The following is a 20,231-nucleotide window of genomic DNA, read 5'->3' on the forward strand; positions in this document are numbered from 1 at the left end:
ATGCTACTGGGAAGGCAGGCTCAAAAAAGCAGGAGGAGATATTGCATCTTGCAACATATATAAACACAGTATGTCTATACAGATATCACAGATATATATGTCTAATTTATGGTAACTGGTGGCTCATGTGATTAAAGAGATATACTCTTATGTTTTCTTACCTGTTTTGCTTCCTGAAGTACATGACATGCAATTAGGTCATCACTAACAGCTTTTTCAGGAATAACAACTGTTAGCAGTATTACTCATTATAGCAGTCATTGTAATAGTCTATAGCCCAACTCCTTTTGGCTAATATACTCTGCAAGTGTACACATGCTGATATAAACCCCTTGGGCTAAATGTTTTGTTGGCATAGTCACGATTTCTTCTGAAAGAGACAGCTATGTCCATGCAGCTGTAGCAGTGAACTTGCTTTAGGATGGTCTAGAATAATTTATGTGACTGACAGAACAGCTAGTTAAATTTCACCCATAAACAGATTGGAACACTTAGGTGCAGTAATTTAGTTTTATATGTTGCTATATTGCTGCAATTGAGGAAGATGTGAGATGACCCCAGCTCATAAATTTAAAGTCAGCAAGTATAGAAATCTTTGTATTACCCATGGGGCTTATTAAGTGTCTTCACCTTTAAACAATGCATATTGCATCCAAAGATATGTGATTAGGGATACTGAATGACAAATTCTTCATGTGAAGCATTAACAAATATAGGTAGATCCCTTTTTAGATGCCTTGCATAAGAATTCCTGTAAAACACACTCAGAATTCAGGAGCTGGGGGTTGTCCATTAGGTGGCACCAAATTTTTCTATATCTATGGAGAGTGTAGGCAACAGAGAAGTGTTATCTGCTGTAGCTGTCAGGTGCTCTCCTAGCTAGTCTCCATTCAGAGACAGAACCTCTGAGGCAGTGTTGCAGTCCATCCTTGTGCACCATTGAAAGATATTCATCCAGATAGAGCAGTGTGTGCTTCATGCTCATCTGCTGGAAAGCTTTTATTATATCTACCAGTCTGCCCATATCATATCCATCAAGGATCACTGTCATGTTGAAGGAGTTTTCAGTTCCTTCTTTGGATCTTCACTCCTTCCAAAACAGTGGGAGGTATTTTTCTTGTCTCATGCTCTCTGCAGCTATTTAATCAGAAGAAAGCCCCTGCTTTGCAACAAATCAGTCAGCTTCTGTGTGAATTACAGAGGCATTACTATCACTGAGATAGGCTGATAGTTCTAAGAATACTACAGTGGTCTGTGAATAAAATGATGAAAGATTTATCTTTTCTTTAGTACTAAGACTAAAACTGTTTCTACTTCTCCATTAGCATCAGTCATGAAAGTACTTTCCTAGAATTTTGATTCCTTTTATCCTTTCTTTCACACACTCAGGAACTCTCAGTTCTTTCTATTTAGTTACTTCAGACCCATCTGAAAAGTATAATCAGTTAATGTTATACATAACTTTGCTTTAGTTAGACATAAGTCAATGCTTATTTCTACTTAGCTGTTCTAAAACTGTATGAGCAGAAAATGTATGAATTATATGGATTGATTCCACTTCACCCACACTATGACAGAACTCATTTAGCAAGCGTAAAGCTCACACCATGATGAGCATTGCCTGGAATGACTCATTTCCTTTTACTGTCATCTTAAAGGTTAATTTCATGGGGTGCTGTTCAGCACATTATCTAGTAACTAAGAAATAATGAAACCTGTTCATTGGGATGACTGGTCAGCACCTGCAAATGGCCCTGTCATTGCACATGGGCAGGTAAATGCCTCTCATCTTCCCCATGAAAATAGATTGTAATATTGAACACATATCACAAATAAAAATTATGAGCATGGGAGTTTGTTTTTCACCACACTGCTTTCCTGTTTTCACCTTTCATTTCCTCTAAGCAGATTATCCTAATGCCCTTTTTCCCTCCTTCTTGCTCTTTTTTACCTTGTGCCTGCCATAAAGTGCAGTGGAACGTTCCAACACAGGCCTGTGCCATATTTATTGTGCATTTGTAATGCAGGCTGACTGCACATGAGCACTATACAACTTCACAGGCTTGGGTAAAAGCAACCTGGGTGCTGCTGTGCAATACAGCAGCTGTTAGCAGTCTTCTGGCTCTGATGGGAAGTGCTCAGAAAGAGGAATTGCCTCTGAAAGTTGAACCCTTTAGAACATAGAACAGAGCTTGTGGGCAGTACCAAAACTAACCCTGCTTGTCTGGGTATCTTAAAGGCTGTTCCAGACATGCTTCCTCCTGACATGAGCTGTTTTGGAATGGGGAGGAAACAGAAAGTTAGCACATGAGCAAGAAAAAGATTCCAAATCTTTTCCGTGTGTCTTTGAGTTTCTTTTTGTAGATGTATATCACTGTCTCTGGCCTTACTGGCCTCTTAGCAATCAATTAATGAAAAGGAAAGAAAATCAAATCAAGCCAACAGAAAATTTTTTACTCTTCCAAAGACTAAGGAACCACACTAGTATAAGCACTACAGGATGATTGTTTTTTATCATCAAATTACCTGTATCATCTTTAAGGCCTTATGGACTTTTTAAGATTTACTACTTCTTGGTTATTAGCACGCCCTTTTGGTTTGGCAGCAATGAGTCTCCAGGGAAAGGTCCCTTACAGATAAAATTCATAGGTATATGCATAATATTGCATAGGTAAGTGAATCTTCAGTGGAATTCTTCTTGACATTCAGAAACAGAGCTGTAATCTCAATATTCTGTATCTTTGTACAAACTTCACTAAAATTGCAAATAATGTGTTTCTTTACTTCCATAGTATCAGAAGACAGATATTTTTCTCCCATCTTTTCCATGTCAAGTCTTACTATTACTCAAAAAATCCAATTTAAATCTGACTGAAAGTATAGAGTTCTTCTACACATTTTATTTTGGCCAACATCCAAAGAGAAGAAAGATTAACATGTTATAAACATCGGAATAAGGCACTTACTAGGCATAAAAGGTTTGTGACATAGCTATACACTAATGAACAATCATTTTTGTTAAAGTCAATGTAATACACCAAAAAAAAGAAAAATCACTTGGAATGAGCATCACAGTGCTGTGACTGGAGCATTTAATGGTTTCATTGGAAATAATTCTTAAGAAAGCTTCTGTTTCATAACTACATGGTTTGGGGAATAACAGGAACGTGTACAATAATGCCAGGGGGAAATGTACATGAGATCAAGAAAATGTAACTGTGTTGCACATCGCATTCTATTAAGACAAAAAAAGGCACAGTTTTCCCAGAAAGTACCTGAATTACCACACTAAATAATAACTTTGGCCTTATAATTTGGAAGATGGACAAGCTGAAAATCAGAAAGCAAGATCCAATTAAAACAAAATGGTCCCAACCACTTTTTTAAAATGGAATTTAATAGTAAGGACCATTTCTGATACAGCTCTCCTTAGAAGCAGAAGTATCTAAGCAACTCAACATCATCTGTGTTGAGGAAGGCCCAGAACTGAGGTTTCTTGTTCCCTTGGCAGGTACTGAACCACTGCCTTTTCACATAAAAGCAGTCAGGATCAGCTACACCATATATATCATGGCTTGGAAATATTCTGCATTTCAAATGCAGTGTGAACCACTTCACAGATGCTGTGTCCTTTCAGAGACTTCAGCAGAGCTCAGACCTGGAGAACATAGCTGCTACCTGCCCATACCTGCCAGACAACGAGGCTGGCTATCTGAAATCTCTTTGGCTTTCAAGTGTTTCACATTTTATATTCTAGTGTGATTCAGTGAAAAAAAATGTCAGTACATGCTGACCTAAAAATGCTCATTCTACCAAATATCATTCATGAAATCTGATCTCCAGTATGCAGAGGAAATAGCTGTAAGATTATTGTCATCTTACTGAATTGAATGTAACCGTCTGCAAATCATTGCATTTTCTATTCAACTGGGTCCCCCACAACCACCCAAATAGAGACTAATTCTGTTTTTCCAGAAGTTATAATATTTAAGTACCTAAAAAACAGTTTGAAAAGTTGCCTAGAACATAATAATGTACCTATAAGGTAATTTCATAAGTTTTCAAATACACCATAAAATCCAAAGATCTTAATAGAATTCCACTTGTTGTATTTAGAGAGATATCAAACAGTTCTACGTCTATTTTGTATCTGAATGACTCCATTACAATCAAGGAGAAATAATACAGATCCCAATGAATTTTGGCTCGAACAGTGTAGGGTGTGAACAGGAAAAAAAAATCCACAACACATCTTCCTAACTTTCAAGCAATATTTCAGGCAACAAATTACTTTTTTAAAAATTAGAAACAGTTCAAACAGGTCTTTTGTCAGTTTACCAAGGTTTAAAGAAATCCCCCAAATTTTGGATTTTTTAATAGATTTTTTTTTTTCAAAAAGGTTTTTATTTTGTTGGAATCTGGAGTAAAAATAAGAATTTAAGACTCAATTTCTGCTTGATGAAATGTTTTCAAGCTTTAGTCAATAATAAATTAGATAATTTGCAATTCAATATCTTCAATTTCAGTTAAATTTAAAGTTGCATTTTTACAGTACCAGTACAGTTAATGTAGTTTTTTTCAGACTTTTAATGAGAAATGTGAAGTTGTATTTCCCTAATTTTGCATGATAATCTTCAAACATATAAATCTGGATAAAGACTAATAATTTTAATCAACATTTTTCTCTATTTAATGTCATATTATACAATCACCTGTTTATTTTTTCTCAGAGAAACCTGAATATTCCCATACAAGATTTTCCCAGTCATACCTTATGTATGATCTAATTAGAAACAGGTTTTTGGAATAGAACATGCTTCAAGAAATTTGAAATAAAGTCCTTACACAATTTTTTGAGAGTGCTCATAGTGTTTTTCTTCCCTTAAGCTGACATCAAAAACTTTTTCTGTATTAATTTACATAATATTTCTAATTTTTAAAATTTACTATATTGCAAAACTAATAACATAAAATTATTGATTTGTTCTTTGAGTTCCTTTACCCTTTCAATTGAATAAGAAAATCAAGGTGTCAGATCAGATTAGGTCAGAGCAAAGTACAACACAGTTCAGCATCTCCTCTGGAAACAGTTGATACCAGATGCTTCAGAAGTTGTTTAGAAAGCCTTGGAAACCTGGAATAATTTGATTACACAACTATAGTTTTTACCTAACTATCTCAAGAGATTGGTTGATTTAATTTAAGTAATTTAGGAAATATTTTGTTTCTCTATTTCCTCTTCCTGTGTTAACCAATACTTGGAGAAAAGAGAGGCTTTATCTAGGTGCCCATGTCACTTTCTAAACCACTGTAGTGCAGCTCTGTGACAAACCATTCCAAATTGGTGTCCAAGCCATCTAAAAGACAGATAGTGTTCTACTATGAGAAAACCCACTTCCATCAGTTCATCTCTTTTAACAGTAAATTATTAACAACTGTTCATAATGATTCTTATGGTCTTGGAAGAATTTGCACACACCAGTCTTGAAAGTACTTTGAAATAATAAGAGACTAAAGAAATCCTGCTTGCTGTAGTACCCAGTTTCATAGGCAGAAAAATGTGCTGTGTTTAATCCTCTTTGCTGCTGAGAACTGAGGCTTGCAAATAACCCAGAGCCCACCCCTGAAAGTCAGGGGATATCTGTTCACCTGACTTTCAGCAAAACAAAAAAAAAGTGGGGACAATTCACCTTGGGCCCAGAATCTTTGCTATCTTTTACATCAATATAGCATTCCAAAGTGGCCTAATATTCCTGGAGATCCAGATTTGAGTAATGGGATTGAAGGTTAAAATTGCTGTATGTAAACACAAAATGTTTTAATACACTTTTTGGAACACAGTGGCAGGAAAAATTGTCCATAAGCACATACCTTTATTTATCTTGTACTTCAAGATGACCCTCACTTTGATTTCACTAGGTGTTTTTCACTACAATCACATCAAACTGTTAGTCTGCAAGTTTGAGCCCACAGTAATCTGCACAATAGGAAATGGAATTTTGGAGTATTTTTAGCTTCCCAGTTCACTGGGAAGTCACTATCAAACAACACAGTTCAGTGGTTATGCAAAAGGCTTTTTCACACTGCAGTAAGGTGTTTTTCTGGAATGCCCCTGTATGTGAGCCCAAATAGATATTGTCTCTTAAAAACATCAGATGAAAATGTCCTGATCTTGTATCATGAGATGTGGCCCAGCATGTTCAAGGTAAGCCTGTAGTGTCTGAATTTTAAGTTGTTAGTGAGACAGTTGACCTAAAAGAAATACCCAAGCTCCCTACACAGTGAATGGAGACAGGAGGGTGTGTTTGATGATTTCCACTGGTGAGACAAATTGACCTCAGTTTAGGCACTGAGGGATTTACATTTGTCTGGTTTCTTTGTAAATCTGCTGTACATAAGCTGGTCCTTGAAAAAAGAAGACAAGAACCCAAGTAATACAGGCACATATCTTTGATGCTCCAGGCTGAAATTCAAGACCCTGTCATCAGTCTCAGCAAGCAACTATGCAAAGGGGGCAGGCACAGTGTCTGTATGTCTCTGTTTGTGCTATAACATGATCTAGAGAATGTCTATCTCCTACAGTCCCAGACAGACTGCCTGTGTTTGACTAAAGATGTATCTTTATCCCTGAATATCTTGGGAGCAGTAACTAAACCCATCTTCTCTCCATCATTGCCCAAACCAGATAATTCACAGACCTCTTGCCACCTCTGCCAGTGTGCACTGGGAGTACTAACACAGGAAACACATCTGCATCTTCTGAGAAAAACACATCCACTTGATTTTAATACAGTATCTTAAAAATAGTGAAAGAAGGAGTTAAACTCTTTTATGGAGATAAATGAGCCTTAAAAGTACTCACAGTGTCAGAATATAGCAGAAGCAGAGTAAGTATTCAAGGGTAGGATGGAAAAACTGGGAGCACATGGATGGGTGGTATCTGTCAATGTCAGAGGAAGAACCACAAAGCACCTGTGATGTGTGTGATCCCAGAGGACAGCAGAAAGTTGCAGGAGCCAAGAAAGCTTTGTGGGCATTGTGATGACAATGCTGCCTGCTGCTGTACCTGCTGTGCTCAGAGAAACAGAGCTTCAGACACATTTTCTGGAAGCATGGAGGGTTCTTTCCAAGAAGTACCTGGATATTCTTTCTAACAGGAACTGTTCATCAAGGTCCTGAAAAATAACTGCTGCCAAAACCTGTGCACCTGAAAATTTCTAATTGCATAGCTCCACATAAGTACTTTACAATAGCTAATAGCTGTTGCATATAGGTAATATAAAAGAAAGGCCTTATAAAATCAGGCCTTGTTCTGCTGAATTACCAGCTATCCTGTAAGAAACAGAGGAATGAGAAGCAGTTAGCACAACAAACTATTCTTGTAGAGAAAACAGTCTGCACCTTAAAAAACAAGAAATCTGTCCCATGGGAATCAGTGAACAAAATATGTAAACTATCTAGGAATAGAGATTTGATGGACATGTAAAATGCCATTTACTAACCAATGAATTGAGTGGCAAGAAAATTATGAACCAATTAGAGTTATACATGAGGTATTGAAAACTGTATAATACAGGCTGTAACATTAAAAATTGGCCTTTCTGCATGAAGAAAGTAAATCATGTCTGTATTGTGATAAGTTTTAAGTTTCTAATATGATCTTAGTGGAATGTTATTGAAAGCTGCTTATGATACCAATGAAATTTACCAGTGATCTTCCATAATTTGTATTAAAAACCGTCTGACAAATGTTTTTCTTGTGACCTGTGTGAGTGATGGTTCTTCACTTCATTAGCTCTGGAATGTCTAGTGACTGTATTTGCCTTTTCCTTCTGACTGAAGCATCCAGGTTATTTTTATTTTTTCCATAAATCAGATTTATGTTTAAGATTTAAAAAAAGCCCCTCCCCATAGGGATGTTTTAATAAAATTATTTATTTCTTATTAAGAATCCAAGTTCCTTCTGCAATTTGCATAATATGCCTTTTCTAGTAAAATTTATTTTCACCAATAATTAATTGTTCAAGTTATTTTCAGAGTTGTTGATCATAAAGAAGATATAAACTATAGTAGTTTAGGTGCACATAATGAGACGAAGTGCAGGAGTGAAAAAATCAGTAGCTGGTGTTATACAAGGGCCATATCTTTACTGGTCATAATATGTTTACATTTAATGCTACTTTCCCATAGCTTTACAAAATTTATAAGTATATCTTAAATTTTTCCTTCTTCTTTGGATTAAATAAAAAAAAATCAACTATATCCTAGATGCAAATTACTCTCTAACATCTCTTTTAAAGAAAAATTAAATATACAGCAATTACATTCTGAGCAGAAACATTACAAACTCATTTTATCTGGTTTATCTCATTGAAACTGATATTTTAAGTATACAAGAGGTTTTCTAATCAAGTATCCTTGTAAAACCCCAGTTATATCATTCTGACACTATAAGATTTAACTAAAACTCCTTAAACTATATGTTCTATATTTTCTGAAGCAGAGAAAAGTGCTGTTTTCTAAGCATGTTTCAACCACCACAAAAGAGAGTCAGTAGATAAAGTTGTGCACAGTGTTACAGTAACCAGCTCTCAATAAATTTCCAAGTCAATTGTTTACACTGCAATTATTTCTCTTTCACTTCTTTCTGTAAGTGCTAAACAAGTACTGAAACAATTCTCATTCCTTCTGATAATCTTTATTTCTTTCTCATATCTTAGCAAAAGGCCAAACAAAACTCTCAGAACAGCTCAACTCCTGCCATATTAAGAATGGAATTGAAACCATTGTCAGTGGGACAGCATAGGGAGCAGCTAAACCAGCATGACGAAGATTTCTGCCTTTCTTGTTTTCATTCTAGGAGATATTAGGTTAATTCCAACATGTTATATGTTACACTTTGGCAGGGTATCCTTTCTACTAATTTAATTTCCTTTTAAAATTAATTTTAAATATTTAAAGGCTTTTTTAAAATATTTTGTATGTCCATTGCCATGCTTAACAAGAATAATCCCATACCTTTGATTGTTACCTATGAAAAAGAAGTACAATGCAGAACAAATTAATGCATGTATTTTGGAGCACAACTATGTAACTTAAGATTTACAGCTGAAGGGGGATATTTAGGGCTTTTTTTAAGATTAAGTCCTTTCTAAAGAGCTTTAGGGCAAAGCTTACAATCAAAGGAAGGCACCGCCTGTTATTTTGTGCACATTATCTTTGATAAAGCCAGTTTCTGCTGGAACAGAGAAACCTGAGCCTGTAGGCCAGGGGATATGTTAAGACAAGCTCTCTTCTCTTCTGACTCAGCAGAATAAGCATGGATAGCAAAATAAATCATAAAGGCTAATACTCAGAGAACAGGGTAAAGTTAATACTTTTTTTTTTTCCAATGCAGTAATAAATTAAAGCAGCCAAACTGCAAAATGGAAGTGCAGGATGGAAATATTATTACTGTTCATTTAAGATTTGATCCACATTTCTTTTGAGAATTTTTCCTTCTGTTCTTGTGTTCCTTTAAATTTTGTTTCATCATTTTCCAGCTTCATAGTGCTATCTACTTTTTGCCAGAAGTGTAATTATCACAAGGATAATTCTGTGGCTCTTGCTTCGTGGGGACTGGAAAATCTCTTTTCATTGTGATGCCCCAATCAATGTTTCCAATTTTAGCTGTCTAAACAGCAAGCAGGGCTTGCTGCAGTATTTTAAAACTCAGCAAGACCTGATGCCTCCAATAAATGACCAGCCAGTGACCGATAAAAGGTCAGCCAGAGTTACACTTATGCCCATCTATAACTCAGGACAGGAGGGAAGAGTGACAAGAGTAGAGAGGACAGTAGCTTATTGCTTCTGTTCTGCTTTTCCAACTATTTAGGTGCCTATGACCATTCCAGTCACTCTGCATTTTCCAAGCAACATGCAAAGCACGTCTGTGATACAACGAGATAGCTCTGATAAGATGGACAGCCATTACACCTGTACTATCTTTGCAAAACACCTCAAACAGTCTGACCTTGTTTTTCAGCATGTAGTGCTATTCAAAGTAGCCCAAAAATGCATCAAACAACTTGTAGAAAAACTTAACATTTTCTCTATAATCTTTTCATGGACTGGTCAGTAATCCAGTTGCATCCTGCTGTCCTTCTGAGAGGACTTGAAAGAAATCATGTGTTTCCAATGCCAGTAAATAACACACTCTAAATGACAAGGACTTAAAAATTTGAAAAGCTACGATTGAAAATTTATGGTCTGAAAAAACACGAAGGGACACATTCCCAGGGCATGGCTGAAGTGAAACAGATTCTGGAAGCTACCTAGTTAGCACCTTTAGCTGGAGGAGTGAGAAAGCTACTTGTATTCAAAGATGTCATTGCCCAGAACTCAGGAAAATCTTTAAAGATTAAACAATGATCCTAATATTCCAATAGCCTTTATCCAATATTGATTATGGCCATATTCATCTTATTTATACTAGACAACCAAAGTACAGTTAAACATCTCTCCATATTGGCCACCTCCTCTCTAGTTTGTTCATCAGCCTTATTTACATTCTCCTCAGCGGAAGAATGTAAGATAATATAAATACTCTTTTTTTCCATTTAATGCAAACTTCTTTGTGCACGAGGAATTGTTTAAACACCATGAACTTGTTGGCTGTCTTTCAGCTTTCATTTGCAGCCTTCCCAGATTCAAAATTGCTAACAAGGGCTCTCATATTTCTCAGTCTCTCATATGTCATTCTTGTTTATGAGTGGTCAACTTATTGGCATTTTGTAGTAGATTTTCACCTAACAATGCAGCTGTTCTCTTTATCATCACATATAAGTCCTTATGCCTTTATCATAATTTTCCTTTTAATTAACTGCCATTTCTGGAAATAATGAAGAGCTGTGCTAACCATACTTGGACACATATAGATAAGAGTCCCACTGAACCTGACTTTTTCTTCTTTGCCTTTGAAGAATCTCCCAGCATACATTCTTCCATTATGAAGACTGATGCTTGAATGGAATGAGGGTCAGAAGCCAAAGTCCACACCATGGGTGGGAGCTGTAGAGCATTTTGGTTAAGGCAGGCTTCAGACAGGGCTTCCTGGGTCTGCCTCCTTCTGTGAGCTGAAGGTGAGGAGCTAGGCTGCTGTCTGATGGAGGGTATCCAAATAACTCTTCTCTCCTTTCCTCTGCCATGTTTTGCTTTGGGTGGAAATCGCTTCCCACTGGTCTAGATGAGGCTCTCTTTTGCCAGTAACAGCATGTTGTTTGGCACACCCTGTTCATCTCATACATCAGTTTGGTGTGGAAAGTTGCTTGCTGACAAGCAGTGAACACGTTCTCTCTACTGGCTCCAGATTTGTGAGAAAGTATTCTTGTTGACACTCTGGCTATGGTCTGTGGATCCAAGAGGTCATAAGCTGTGCCATCCCATGAAAGTCCAAAGGAAGGCTCTAAGTCTCAATCTGAGGAATGATTCTAGTGCTATTTGACCCCATATTAGAGAGAGAGACCTCTGGATCAAAAGTCTTCTTATGGAAGAAAATTGTGAGAATTGAATGCATAAAAATATGTATGTTTATATGTGAGAGGAAAAGAACATGAATAAATAGGGATAAGAGGAAATAGGGAGATGTCAGTTTCATTTCCTGAAGGCATCTTAAAGTTCTGAGATTGCAGTTTTCTAAAGATTAAAGAGATCTCTAGCATTCCCAAAGACCCACTAATTTAAAACACTTTCCTGAGGGGAACCAGCCATGTGGCCTGGGAAACTTCAGCACCATTAGAGGCAATCAATGGATTTAGAAAAGCTGACCATCTCTTTCTTAGCAGGTGAATCAAAGTCTAAAAGGTACTGAGTACATTTAAGAAGTTATTATCAATATTAGACTTTGATGCTGAGGACACTGGATGTGCTTTTACCCACACTGGAAGGCAGGTGGCTCTGAGAGGACCCTCACAGTTTTCATGAGCAATGTTTTCTGCATCCTGAGAAGAGTAATTATTAATCTAGACCAAAACAAGTGCTAAATGGTTGGACTGAGGGGAGAGCACCATTAACTAAGATCACATCTAAGATGGAACTCTCCAACAGCAGTGGAGTTCTCCACTCAGACTTACTTAACAGCTTTAACAAGTGTCATTCTCTTTCACTATCAGTATGTCTATCAGGTAGTTTCTCTTTTAGGAAGTTCTATACCAGTATTTTTCATGATAAGAATTTTAGTTTTCATTATATATAATTTTCCCGTTTTTAAGTTTGGGAAGATACAATTTAAATGATCCATACATATTAAAAATAGACATGCACACATAAGGTTAACAGAAGTCTGACTAGTGTCAGGGTTGCTGAGTGAGGTATAAGCAAAGGCAGTAAGATCACCACAAATCAAATTCACCATTAGTTTTTCACCATGCTAGTTTACAAGAATTTCTAGGAGACTGGAAATTCAAGGAATATCTTCATCTCAGTAAAGATCAGATGACCTAACCATTGCAACACAGCTTGCCTGGCTGATTGAAAACTTGGAATAAAGACACCTGTTGTTGATCAGTTCCTAGGAGACAGTTTATCAAAATGGTATCAAAATAAGAAAACTGGAATGCTGAGGGCATCGAGCAAATTTGTAAGAGTAGCTAACACACATAAACATTTTATTTCTTCTCTTTACTCTATGTTCTTCTGTTTCTGGAAAATGCTGGCTGAAATGCCACTCAGTTGGTAGATTCACCAGGTGGAATGTAGCTGAACTGTTTCTGTCAACACGAGGGAGAGCACAGACACATCTATCAAATTGACATAGTCCTTGCACTTGATGAGCTCGGTGGAATGAGTCTTCCACCTCCAGTTTTTGCTACACCAATGAGTGATGAATCAGAGATATTTTTGACATTTGAAAGCAATTCAAGGTGAGAGAACTGAGAAGACTGGTATTTGCCAGTCAGAACTATAAATAACTTTTTTCAGCACTAAGACTCCTCCAAAGCTTTTTAAATAGGCTAAAATTTTATGTTATTCCCTAAGGATAGGAATGCTATCTCTGTGTCATTTCTTTATATGCAGTCATACAGAAAGCAGGTAGGAGTTTGTCTTCCTCCATAACCACAATAAATGCATCCTTGTTTCTTATGCTATTGGTAGGATTTTCAGACCTGACCCAGTGTTTTAAGAATTAGAGGAATTAATTAAGTTGATGAGATTTTTCACAGTGATTCATGTTCTTAGAAAGGCTAATAAGTCAAGACATTAACTTGTAATGACTTTAGTATACGTTTACTTGATGACTCAGTTTATACTCTAACTTGTAGTCACACAGCATTTTGTCAGGAAAAGTGACTCATGATTACTGGAAAAAAAGTAATTGCATTTACAGATAACAACATACAAAGTTTTCTTTATGTTTTCCCTCTGTGGTGTAAGAGATAGCAAATAACTTGAAAAAGGAAAGAAGGCCAGCCTCTATTTTCAGAGATAGCAATATCAGCCATGTTGGTAAGATTAGCAGTCTGGCTGGATTTATACAGATTCATATAAGAGTGATTGAAGACCTCAGTGGATTTTAGCACTTCTGGAGGGTAGAGGTCAAATGGACACCAGCCATATTTCCACTAAGCCAGCCACAACTCACAGTGAAATAGAAAATACTCTTTGTTGATCTCTCATAACCACCTAAAATAACATAAAAAGTAAACTAGATATGAAGGCAAGACCTAAAGGTAAATGACAGTGAGAGAAAATGTTGGTCTTGTATGTCATAGTCAAAGTGCATTCTGCAGGAAGTGTTTTTTCTCTCTGAGAGAATATTTAACACATCAATACTGAAACATATTCTGAGGCATTGTATGGACAAATTCGACAGATGAAATATAGTGATTTTGATGGAGCTGATTTATGCCAACTTATCCAAATCTAGGATACTTTTATAAAGGTTGGATCAGAAACATGACTGAACATATGATGAGAGAATGAAACAAAGGAATAAATATTTTACTGTCATATTCATCTTGCCATAGAATAGGAATAACCATTCAAAATATATTATGTGAGCAGATTAAAAAGTCAATTTCTATGCCAGATTTCTCCTGTAGTTATTGTAAATCCAAGATGTTCTTGATCACTGCTAAAATGAATCTGGTGAATATGGTGAGTAAAGAACTGTTTTAAACTTCAATTTCCAGAAAAAATCCTGGCAAAATAAATCAAAAGATCACAGATAATTCCAAACTATAACTACTCATTCTCTTTCTTGAAATGTCCAGCCTTGGGGAAATGTTGAATAACCACATTTTCCTCTTTACTTGCTCAGTACTGAAACAATGCATGCGTGATCTAGCACAGTTATGAAAGACCTACTTTGTATGGAGGGAGCCAAAACAAATATTTGCTTCAAAATACATAAAATTTAGGTCAATTCTTTCATCATTCATGCACAAAAACCCCCAATATTCTATCATTTGATGAGTAACATACTACCCATTAAAAATGCATATCAGAATCAACTCTATAGGTCAAAATATTTATTTATTTTTAATTTTCGTTGACATTGGGGTTTTTATGGCTTTTTTGTTGTTGTATATCATTAAAATATTGGCAAAGAAAACACCAAGGATGTAAAAAGCTGTGAGGTGAATGCAGGTGACACTGTTTTGTAATTCCCACAGAAGAATTAAACTATCCCTTGTAAATACATTTTTTAATCAATTTACTCAGTTTTTCTGCCTGCAAAGTGCTTTTGATTTAATCATGACTTTTTTTACTTGTTTACCATTCAGAAAGCTTATGTAAATTGAATTCTGCCTGGGAGAACTATTCTTCCTGCTTATCTTATTTTGTTATTTTTCCCTGTGTACATGATTTTATTTAAGAAAAAAAAATAATAGTTGAATGAATTGAAAAAAATGTACTCTATTTTTGTCCATGGATAGATTGACACTTCAGGTGCATACAGATATGTAAAAGAGAACTAGAAAACAGCTATAAAAAGAGAAAGTTATAAAAAGAAGGTGGCATCACGCCATCACAGAAATAAATTATTAGAAAAAATCATCACATTGCAATAATGCTAGAAAATGTATTGATAATGAAGTCAAATTCATTCCACCTAGCTTTGGTAGCCTAAAGGATTATGTGAAGTTTAATGCAGTTTTTTCAAAGCCAATTAAAGGAGGAAGACACTTTGAGTTCTTGAAACAGAAGTTTAAGTTAGATGAAATAACTGCTTTTCTGTGGATACCTCTTTTTCTTTGTTGCCTGTTGAGGCAGGTTGGATGGTTACCTTAAATTGAACAGGCAACATTGAGTATGACTTTAGGGAGCTAGGAAAAAAGTTAGTGCATGTAACTGGGAGATAACAGGATCTGTTTTACTTGTGCAACTAAGAAATATAGGTCATTTTAAACACGGATATTTAGATGATCAAGAGAGGTTCAAGATCTTCAAAAACCATGTCCATGATATATGCTGATGATATGTGACCATGCAGACAGCACGACGACACCTATTACTGAAAACATGCCCTAATAATGCTCATTGTGGCAACTCTTTTTGGCAATAAAAGTCATAAAATCATTTTCTATCATGCCTTTTCTGCTTTAAGTATCATGGAGGTTTAGATCTCATTCTTTGCACAAGATTGCATCCACTGCACAAGAGAAAATGTGTGTTATAAATAATTGTAACAAACTCCCAACAGTCTCATGTCTCCATATTTTAATAATGCATTTATCTTACCTTCTATAAGCTTCCCCGTCTGCTCTGCATTGCCCCCAGGCAAGATCTTGGCAATGTAAGCTCCTATTTCCCCACTGCTTCCTGGAATTTCTTTCCCACCTACAACTCGGATTCCCAGTCCATTGCCTGTGATCAAAAGAAAGAGAAAACTTTGAACAGAAATGAAGCAATGAATAATTCACTGGAAAGAAAGGAAGAGAACAAGTCATCAGAGGTTACTGAAAATGTCCCAAATAACTTCTGTCTCTGGCTGGAAGATCAGGGTTAACTGCAGTCACATCTGATGCTCTTCCAAAGACTTAACTTTGGGAAGATATTCTTGAGCAACTACTGCATAACTGACATAACACAAACTATTGAGTCACTAAAAATTTCACTGAAGCTAATCCTATCTTCTTCTGACAATCTATTTGCAGTATTAAGAAATTGAATTAAATTGCTAGAAATCCAGGTGAAGTGTGGATTCAAAGGATATCATCATATGCCTCCAACATGCATGCAATTTAGCTGACAAATTATAATATCTGAGCTTTTAGAATCACAAAATTATGGAGATATTGACAGAGATCCTTGAGCTTGCTCTTCTGAGCAGCATTTACATGAACCTATACTTGGCAGATGCCATTATTTTTCTTAAATATTTGCTTTTAATCAACATCTTTCACATCAAAGAATGTGCAAATTAATGGTGGGAAAAACATACAATAATTCTTTGTAAAGCATCATTAAATCACATATTTTCTTCCTTTTTAAAAAAAAGTACAGACATAAAAGCATTTTCATCATTCATTATTTTGGCTGGAGAGAAGCAGATCACTAACTTCCCATATGTAAAAAATAATAAGAGTGAAAAAGAAAGGTTAAATATAGAGTAATAAAATAAAATAATCTTATTCATTGCCAATTTTTCATGTTATTTTGCTTTAAAAAAAAAAAAAAAAAGAGAAGAAAAACAAACCACACTTCCTATACTAGTTAAACAATGCTTTTTCTATGAAGAAAATTCCATATGAGATGATTCACACCTTGGTTTGGGAATTAAAAAGCTGATTTACCCACCTTTATTTTAATGGCTAAATAATTATTTTTCAATTCATTGATTTCATAAGCCAAACCTGCAAAGTTATTAGATTAAGCAGCTATAGAAAGGTCACCACACCACCTCTTTGCAAAGCTTTGTCTTTTTAGATTAAGGCTTTTCCTCATAATGCTATTAGTGTTTTGTAAGTCAGCCCTGAGTTTGTTTCAGTGCAAGGATTGCCACATTGTGTTTCTGACCAAAAAATTTTCCACTAGTTTTTCTATCCCAATTTAGTTAAATCTGTATACTTTTTGACTCAGGTTTCCTCATAATTAGAGATTTTCCTTTTTTTTTTTTTTTTTGAGGAGAGTAATTTTTCAGTGTAATTGGAACAAACTGCATTAATATTTTAAGTTAACTACCTTATTTCAGTGCAAATTTGAAATTTTGGACTGGTAGGTAAGGTTTATTTTTCCTAACTCTGTAGGGAAAGCAAAACCAGCATTCCAAGGATGAGTCTAAATGTCCTTTTGAAAATTAGACAATATGGTTTTTAAAAATAAATACCTCATTGCATAAAGTGAATGCATACATCCATAAAAACATTTAAACATAAATCCATCCTGAGGACTTAGAAATTCATGTGGGTTTCTCTGCACAGAAAACTTCTGATCAAGCAGTATGGAAAGAGTCATTAATATTTTTATAGGTCTGAAGCTCACAACTGGGAACTATTAAGTTCAGCAAATCCAAGAAACAACTATTCTTCATATAAAACACAAACAAAGACACAATATCTTAACTCACACAATTAACACATGGAATTTTCAATATATCTGTGGGGCTGCTTTTCATCATAGAGAGGAGGAACTCCTCACAGTCAGGACTTTATCATGATACACAGGATTAGTTTTTCTACCTCTTACAACTTATTTGTGACAGAATGGCAGAGATTTTGTCATATAAATGAGGGTACACTTGATTTCAGAGGCATTCACATGGATACCTATGCTAGAGAGCTGAAAATCTTAGCTGATATATTTGTTTCATTTTTGGAGGGCTTTGTCCATATTACCACTAATAAAAGAAAGTTTCTCATGCTAATATATGATGATTTTTTATTCCTAGACACCTTGAAAGGACTTGTAGTTTTATGTTTTCAGGTCAAATGTATGACTGACATTATGTATAAAGTAGAGGTATACTTGCTAAGGGACAATCACAGGAGTTGGTGAGTGTGTGAATGTGTGTGTTTGTTGCAAAAACACTAGTGGAAAAATATTTAAATTACAATTTAAATTTAAATTAAGGTTAATTACAAAACCTTCATTCCTGGTAGTCAGAATGAACGAGCTATTTTTCACCCAATGAGCTCTAAGTGCTGATTTCTGTCTGATAAAGAAATATTGCTTGGGTCTTGCTGTATTTTCTTGTGTAAAGATGGGGTTTAATTTATATTATATATATAGAGAGAGAGAGCTTACTATTCTGTTTGAAATGCCATTGCCCAGTTTATAACCTTGAATGCAGATAGTTTAAAAATACCTATCATGTGCTTTCTCAGATCTCTTTTCCCTCTTGTTTTTGCTGTTGTTTTTATTTTTTAAATTTTGAGTCGTAATTTACATCTCTCAGGCTATTTTGATATAACCATACATTCATCTTCCTCATTTAGATTTTCAGATTAATTAACTTCTATTTTCTTTAGAAAACACAGGACCAGTAAAGCCAGAAAGCAAATCACTGTGATTTGAATAAGAGAAAGCACCTTTCTGAATTATGAGTATTGATTTTCATGGAAAACATATTCAGGGAAACGTCTCTTCAAAGGGAATTTTCCACCTAGAAATCCCATCCTTTTTAGGATGCTTCAAAGTGAGAAGACTGATAATTAATTAAAACTGTTTTTACTCATCTCCCAAGGCTGTGATCCTACTCTCCCATCTAATCTTTAAATAAGGCTTTAAGATGAAGGATGCTAAGCTAAAAAAACCCCCAAAACACTACCTCACCCAAACCAAAATATATAATAAAATATATAATGCTAAACTTTAACAAGGTTGATCATGCAACTAAATTGCTTTTATACTTTGATAAACAAACAAACAAAAGGATACTAAATCACTACAGTTAGCTTGTAAGCCACTGATTTAGACAGCTGAATATATGAACAATTTGAATTTGAAGCTTTAGGCCACCTGCCCAGTGGATGATAGGAAGGTGCTGGATGTAGTTTTTCTGGATTTTACTATGCCTTTTGATGCTGGCTCTCACAGCATCCCTATGGATGAGCTGTCCAGCTGCAGGATGAGTGGGTTCACATTATTCTTGGTGAAGAACTGTCTGAAGGGCAGAGGTGAAAGGATTGTAACTGATGGAATGACATCTGGCTGGGGACTGGACACCACCAGCACTCCTCAGGGATCAATTCTACAGGAATTTAGATAGATTGGAGCATTGAGCTATGATTAATGGGATGAAATTTAGCAGGTGGAAATGCTGGATCCTGGACCTATGACACAGGGCACAAGTGTAAGTGGGGAGAGCAATGGCTGTTGATCAGAGAGGGATGTGGGGGTGCTGCTCAGCAGTGTCAGCCAAGGGGACAAGCCCTGTCCTGGGTGGCATCGAGCACTGCAGCACCAGACTGTCAAAAGAGATGATTGCCCCACTGTGTCCAGCACTGAGTCAGCTTCATCCTGAGTACCATGTACAGGTTTGGGCCCCACGATTTGAGAAGGATTGTCAAGGTCCTTGAAGGAGGGCAACAAGGCTGGTGAAAGGGCTGGAAGAAATGTTCTCTGAGGAGAGTCTGAAGGCTTTGGGTTTGTCAAGTTTGGGAAAAGTCTGTGAGAGGCAACCTCATTGCTCTCTAGAGGTTCCTGAGGAGGGGAAGTGGAGAGAGAAGTGCTGAGCTCTTCTCCCTGGTATCCAGTAATGGACCTTGTGGGAACAGTTCAAAGCTGTACCAGGAGAGGTTCAGACTGAGTAGGTGGTCAAAGACTGGAACAGGATTCTGGGAGAGGTGGTCAAATCTCCACACCTGATAGGGTTTAAGAGGCTTTTGAACAATGCCCTTAACTACTTTTACTTTTCTTCCACCCTGGATTGGTCAGTAGCTAGACTATAAGGTTTTTGTAGGTACCTTCTGACTGAAATAGCATATTTTTTATTGCATTCTATTCTATTCTATTCTATTCTATTCTATTCTATTCTATTCTATTCTATTCTATTCTATTCTATTCTATTCCATTCCATTCCATTCCATTCCATTCCATTCCATTCTAACACAGACTACTAGTGCTTAATACCTGCAGTTATTTTTATGAGAAATCCATATTTGGAGGAAAAATATTGAATAGCCTTTTTTGCTTTTAGGCAATTAACCAACTCTGTGACTTTCAAAAGGACATTTCACTTGTAATTTCATATCCTTCCAGATGCCATGAACTGTTTCAGTGATGCATATTCATTACATGTATTAAAAAAA

General features: G+C 36.0%; 1 protein-coding gene across 1 annotated transcript in view; it reads right to left on the bottom strand.

Annotated features, from left to right (window-relative positions):
* The window catches only part of PCLO (piccolo presynaptic cytomatrix protein), a 322,162-nt gene that overhangs the window by 97,501 nt on the left and 204,430 nt on the right, over positions 1-20,231 (bottom strand). The window contains exon 10 of the mRNA XM_088165885.1: positions 15,721-15,846. Coding sequence (XP_088022011.1) covers positions 15,721-15,846 — 126 coding nt within the window. The remainder of the gene's footprint in view (positions 1-15,720; positions 15,847-20,231) is intronic.

The sequence above is a fragment of the Sturnus vulgaris genome, chromosome 5, assembly GCF_052056855.1.
Source record: "Sturnus vulgaris isolate bStuVul1 chromosome 5, bStuVul1.hap1, whole genome shotgun sequence".
Taxonomy (NCBI): Eukaryota; Metazoa; Chordata; class Aves; order Passeriformes; family Sturnidae; genus Sturnus; species Sturnus vulgaris.